Source organism: Nematolebias whitei, chromosome 21 (genome assembly GCF_014905685.2).
Source record: "Nematolebias whitei isolate Nwh7 chromosome 21, NemWhi1, whole genome shotgun sequence".
NCBI classification, from domain to species: domain Eukaryota; kingdom Metazoa; phylum Chordata; class Actinopteri; order Cyprinodontiformes; family Rivulidae; genus Nematolebias; species Nematolebias whitei.
Genome location: NC_056518.1, coordinates 30,940,202 through 30,946,675, shown reverse-complemented (window position 1 = coordinate 30,946,675; position 6,474 = coordinate 30,940,202). Strand labels below are relative to the sequence as shown.

Genomic DNA, 6,474 nt, shown 5'->3' with positions numbered 1-6,474 from the left:
TGTGTGTGTGTGTGTGTGTGTGTGTGTGTGTGTGTGTGTGTGTGTGTAAAACCGTTCAGTCAATGTTCAAACTGCTGTGTTTGGTTTCTCTACTTAAAAACTTTATTAAGAAAGAGGTCATAATGTTTTTACCTGTGTTTTTGCAGCTAATTGCTTTTCCCTCATAATGCTCCTTTAATGTTGATGAGCTCAGCTGGTTGTTTTATTAAAAAAAGAGGTGAAATATTTACTTAAAGGCAACGAAGACACTCAGAACTCAGAGATGTTGGGTCAGAAATAAGCCGAGGAAACAACAGCGGAGGCAGAAATCCTGCAGCAAGACGCGTTCAGAGTTTTCTCCTAATTCGACCTCGACTTGATGCAAAAGAAAATGGCGACGCAGATCAGAACTCGTGGTTTGGCACTCATCCAGACCTGCAGGACGGGTTCTGACGGCCCCAGAACTTTTTCTGATTCCTTCAGTTGATGTTTTCAGTTAATAGAGAGGAACGTCAGTTTGAGAGAGGCGTGAAGGAGGCCATCTTTGTGAAAAGAACCCGTCCATGGTTAAACAGGGGGCGGAGCCTCCGTGTTCAACTGTCCCCCTCTTACAATGCTGTTATTGCACTCAACCCTCTGTGAATAGCAAGTGGCCATTTATGCAGGATGGAATGTGACAAAGTAAAATAAATAAATCATGAAATAGATAATTTAAGTGCATATTTAATAATTTAATTGTGTATTTAATGATTTAATTAGGTATTTAACATTTAAATGATACATTTCATTATTATGTATTTATTTATTCCATTGTCATATTCCGTCCTCCATAGCTATCAGGGCACTAACGATTAATTATGATGGTCCTCCTTTTTACATGTGAACAGCTAGTTCTGGATGTCACCAACAAACTGGTTGATCCACTATGAGAAGATGTTATTTATAAGACTGAGATCATTGCAGCTCCTCACACTGAAGAAGTCTTTTGAATAAAAGACTAAACGTTTCAACAAAGAAGAATCCGTCCAGAGGACCTGACTTAACCTTGTTAGATTCATCTACCTGGTAAAGTCCAGAAACCAAACAGCTATGGAGATAAATCAGTCTCAAAAGAAGTCACACAAGCGTACCACAAGATGAAACAAATGCATCGACAAATTTTAAATGTGCACATTCCAATTTACACAAGTAGGGATATTCTACACGTGCACAAATCACCTGCTGCGCACGGAGCAGCTGCCTGTGAAACCTGTAATAAGACTTATGAGACTTTCTCACCACTCCAGATTTACAAAGGTCATGCTGCATTCAAGGCTAAAGAAAAGCTGGGACATCTGAGTTTTACCAGACTTATTGAGAAAATACTCATTTCTAGTCACAGAAACTCGTAACCTCTGTATTAAAGAATAAACTTAAAATACATATCCTGGTCTTTTCTTCCTCTGATAAAAATACTGGAAAATGTTTGTTTTCCTGAAGTTTTTCCACAAGAAGATGTTAATTTTGTGGACTGCTGATGTGCTCAGAATATTCCTACTTGTGCAAATTGAAATGCACACGTTTGAAACTGTGAAACTTGTGGTATGGACAAGAATCTTTTGTTTGAGTACAAATCTCGTTGTCTGGTGTGGCTACTTTAGAGACTGATTTATCTTCATACAGAGCTTCCAACCACAAAGATAAAATCCACTAAAAACTGTAAAACATGTCCCCATAGACATCCACCGAGTCCTGACTGGACCTGCAACTCAGACCTCAGCGCCGTCACCCAGTTTAGCTTTTAGCTCCTTGCTACTTTTAGCTTCCAGCTCAGTTTCAGCTAATTTAACATGGTGCTTGAGGCTCCTGTTCCAAACCAACAGGGTCCTCTGGGATCAGTTTTCTCTGATCGTCTCAGCAGAGACGAACATTTGGGCACCCCCCCCCCCCGTACCTCGTCCACATTCTCGAAAGCGTTGATGATGTCATACGGCAGACAGGACAGCAGGTCAATGACGAACCAGGTCTTCAGGTAGTTCATACGGATCAGTTTGGGATCAGAGATCACTTCTCCGCCTGGACCCACGAAGGTGGTGTGGAAGTTGAGGACGATGTCCACCAGGAAGATGACGTCCACCACGCTGTCCAGCACCAGCCAAACGATGTTGTTCTGCTTGGTCTTGAAGGAGACATTGTAGGGCACCATGATGGCCGTGTAGAAGGTCAGGATGAGGATCACCCAGTCCCAGGTGGTCTTGAAGGTGCAGTAGTGAAGGATGATGTGAGGGGGGGTCTTGGGAGCTTCCTGCTTGTACTGGGGGAGGATGTCGGAGTTTAGCTGCAGAACCTGAGACCACAAAGGAGAAAAACTGTCACCCAGCACTTCTAGATGAGTTGCATTAAAACAACACACTGTGGTCACCTTCTGATGAACAAAACTGAAAACAGATCCTCCAGAGGGACCGGAAACCATCCAGAGGGATCAAACAACATCCAGAGGGACCATAAACCCTCCACATGGACCATAAACCATCCAGAGGAACAGGAAAACCCTCCAGGGTGACGGAAAACCTTCCAGGGGGACCATAAACCACCCCAGATGGACAAAAAAAACTCCATAGGGACCATAAACCCTCCAAATGTATTGGAAAACCCTACAGAGGGACCAAAAAAAAACCAACTCCAGAGGGACAATAAACCCTCCAGAGGGACCATAAACCCCTCCGGAGGGACCAAAAAACCTCCAGAGGGACCAGAAAACCACCCAGAGAGATCAGTAAACCCTCCAGAGGGACTGGATAATGTTCCAGGGGAACCGGAAAACCTTCCAGAGGGACCACAAACCCTCCAGATGGATCCGAAAACGCTACAGAGGGACCTCTAAAAAAGTTAAGTCAGGTCCTCTGGACATTAAAAAAAAAAAAAAATGTAGAAACGTTTCGTCTTTCATCTGAAAGACTTCTTCAGTCTGTGGGACCCTACATAGGTCCCATAAACCCTCCAGAGGGACCATAGAGCCCTCCAGACCCTCCAGAGGGACCATAGAGTCCTCCAGAGGGAGCATAAACCCTCCAGAGGGACAATACACCCCTCTAGAGGGACAATAAACCCCTCCAGAGGCACCAGAAAACCATCCAGAGGGACAGGAACACCCTCCAGAGGGACTGGAAAATCATCCACAGGGACCAGAAAACCCTTCAGAGGGACCGGAAAACTCTCCAGAGGGACCGGAAAACCCTCCAGAGGGACCGGAAGACTATCCAGAGGGACCATAAACCCCTCCAGAGGGACCATAAACCCTCCAGAGGGAGTATAAACCCTCCAGAGGGACAACAAACCCCTCCAGAGGCACCAGAAAACCATCCAGAGGGACCGGAAAATATCCAGAGGGACCATAAACCCTCCAGAGGGAGCAGAAAACCATCCAGAGGGACTGGAAAATATCCAGAGGGACCATAAACCCTCCAGAGGGAGCAGAAAAGTGCCAGAGGATAAAAACCTCACCCTCCTCACCTGTTGTCCTGACATTGTGGGTGTGGTTTGGTCTCTGCACCAGGTGAACATGATCATGTCTTTCTTCTTTATTTTGTGTATTTCCATAATAAAAACATATTTTCTGTCTTCAACGCTGCGTTGTGTCTTCATCTTTTGTTCTGGACCAGGTCAGGACAGCGTCCATCACATGAAGACAGTTCAGTTCATCTGAGGAGGAAACGGATGAACTGTAGTACCTTCCTGACAGAGGCAGAAATAAGAATCTCCGCCCCTGCCGAGGACATGCTGAGGTGGCGTCTCACCGAGCTCCACTTCCCGTCTCAGTGGGACACAGTCTGAAGTAAATAGAGCTTTATAACACTCATTACAGCTGTCAATCAAGCAGCTCCTCATTACAGCTGTCAATCAAGCAGCTCCTCGTTACAGCTGTCAATCAAGCAGCTCCTGACCACCAGCAGCCCTCTGATAAAGGTCATAAAAAGACTGATTACACGTCGGCTCGGCTCTGCAGAAGGTTCTCCTGCAGAACCAACTGCGCCCGCTCAGAGAAGACAGAGACGTTCTCTGTTCTCCTGCAGGTTCCTCCTCGTACTGGTTTCCTTCCAGACCGTCTGCTTGCTCCTCCTTCATGTCTCCTCTCTGTCCTTTGTTCTCTCCTCTCTTGCTGATTGTTTTCCCTTCTTTCCCATCTCTCCCCGCCCCTTATTCATGTTTGAACCACAAAGCCACGCCCCCTTTTCACCCCCAACACCAAACAGGGACGAGTTCCAGACAAACGCTTCATGACGTCAGGGGTCTTCTCTGAAACCACAAAACCCACGCTTTCAAGTCCAGCAGCACCTAGAACTGTTCATAGAGCACCAACACCACTTCCTTCTCCACCTGTGACAGATGAAGGACCCCTGAAGTCTGGCAGGAGGGGCAGGGAGAACCAGAACCTGTGGACCAGTTCCAGGGAAGAATGGGAGTCAGGGATCCAGTTCTGAGGCTCAGTCAGAAAAGGTTCTGACCGTGTTGACATGGTGTCTGTCTCTCTGTCTTTCTGTCTGTCTCACTCTCTCTCTGTCTGTGTCTCTGTGTGTCTCACCTCAGCCAGTCTGGACTGCTTGTGGCTGACCTCATGTTTGCCCATGGGGGCCAGCTGCTGCATGGTGTTGCGGTTGTTGGTGAGAGCTCGAGTGAGTCGAGCAAACTTTGTCCATCCTGACAAAAAACAAACAAACATTAATATTTTTTAATTAAAGATTCAGTAAAGACATAAACTGTTGCTGAAATCCTCGTCGTCGTCGTTGGTTCTACTGAACACGCTGACGTCTCTGGGGACAAATAAATCCACGGAGCTGATAAATATCACCCATCGAGTCCATGTTGAGGATGACTCTCAGCTACTACCACGCCAACATTCAGCACAGTGTGTGTAAAACTGAGCTACGTCCTGTTTGGGGTTGATAATGTCGGTTAGCTGTGGCGGCCATCTTGAATCAGCTTGACTCCTAACGTTAACCAGCTGTAGATGAACATTCAGTGAATATTTTCAATAAAATTATTTGAAGGGTCCAGGAGTTATTTTGCTAACAGACAGACAAACAAACGGGAACTATGGACTCTGGGATCCAGTCTCGGGACTGTGTCTTTTAGACTATGGCCTGTGGACTCCAGACTCAGGACTATGGACTTTGGTCTATGAAGAACTGGCCACTGTATTCTGGACGTTGTCTTCTTGACTCTGTCCTCTGCCTTCTGGACTCTGGACTGTCTCCTGGCTGACGTCGTCTCTTTGTCGAGCGGAGCCGACCCGTGGGACGAAGCTGAGAACCAGACTCAATAAACCTCACGATCCCCGGCCTGCAGCCGCGAGTCTCTTCCTCCCAAGCGGTCCCTCCTGACCAGGACCTCCAGGCCGATTCACTAGGAGCCTGCAGACCCGGGTTCAGCCCGGATGGTTCTGCATCAGTTCTGTGGACTGAAGGACACTGGGACGTACCAGCAGAGCAGCAGCACATCATTCAGAACCGCACCATCCAGACCTGCTGCCAAAGGGCTTTCATTCTGAAAGGTCCAATTCAAAGTGATTTTATTCTGAAAGGTCTAGTGGTCGTCTTCACCTAAACACCAATGAACAGGAAGTGAAACAGGAACAGGAAGTGCAGAATACAGGAAATAAAAGTAATGGTATGAATAGAGTGAACAAGAATCAATTTAAAACTTTAAACTGTAAAACAAATATCTGCTTATCTTTGTTTATGTTTATTTTTAAACTTCTTCTGAACAAAGAGGCCGATATAAACTGATGGAAACGTTTCTGTGGCCTCACAGTTGGACTGGGGCCCGACCCCCAGTTCTACAACAATGATCAAACATTGAGCTGAGTGGACTTCAGAACCCCATCAGAACCAGTTGGACCAGCAGACCAACTGGTCCATTTAAACTGCAGCATTCGTCCTGCTTTACGTCTTCTCGCCTGTTTTAACCCTTAAAGAACCTGAATCTGTCGCCTCAGCCCAGACTGGGTTTCAGAGGGAGTTCTCCTCACGTCTGGTTCTGGTTTTATTTGTTCTGCTGTGGGTTCTACAAGAATTAACAATAAAAAGTGAGAAGACAGAAGATTTACTGTCTGTCTCTCTGCCCGTCTGTCTGAAATCATGCTGCAGCAGGAGACTGTCTCACCTTTGGTGGTTTCGTCTTCGATGGGCTGCTTGAAGAGCGTGATGTCCTTAAAGGTGCAGAGGAACAGAACCACCTTATCGTTCTCATTCCGGATCGGAGCCACCTGCATGTAGAACCACACCGGACTTCCTGCAGCGAAACGTCAGAACCTTTCAGTCAAATCTAAACTCTGCACACGGAAAAAAAACGTTAAAAATACAGAAAATCTACTCGACCACAGCTGGGTTTGATGCTCAGCTTTAAATACCACGAAGAGACACAAAGACATGGACATGAGACACAAGACACAAAGACATGGAGACGAGAAACAAAGACATGGAGACAAGATACAAAGACATGGAGACAAGACACAAA

The 6,474-nt window shown here is 46.2% G+C and overlaps 1 protein-coding gene across 3 annotated transcripts in view; it reads right to left on the bottom strand.

Annotated features, from left to right (window-relative positions):
• The window catches only part of kcnh5b (potassium voltage-gated channel, subfamily H (eag-related), member 5b), a 37,647-nt gene that overhangs the window by 28,542 nt on the left and 2,631 nt on the right, over positions 1–6,474 (bottom strand). For all 3 annotated transcript variants that reach the window (XM_037695048.1, XM_037695049.1, XM_037695050.1), the window contains exons 4-6: positions 6,121–6,249; positions 4,541–4,656; positions 1,913–2,305 (exon numbers count right to left, since the gene is read on the bottom strand). In XM_037695048.1, the coding sequence (XP_037550976.1) occupies positions 1,913–2,305; positions 4,541–4,656; positions 6,121–6,249 (638 nt within the window). The remainder of the gene's footprint in view (positions 1–1,912; positions 2,306–4,540; positions 4,657–6,120; positions 6,250–6,474) is intronic.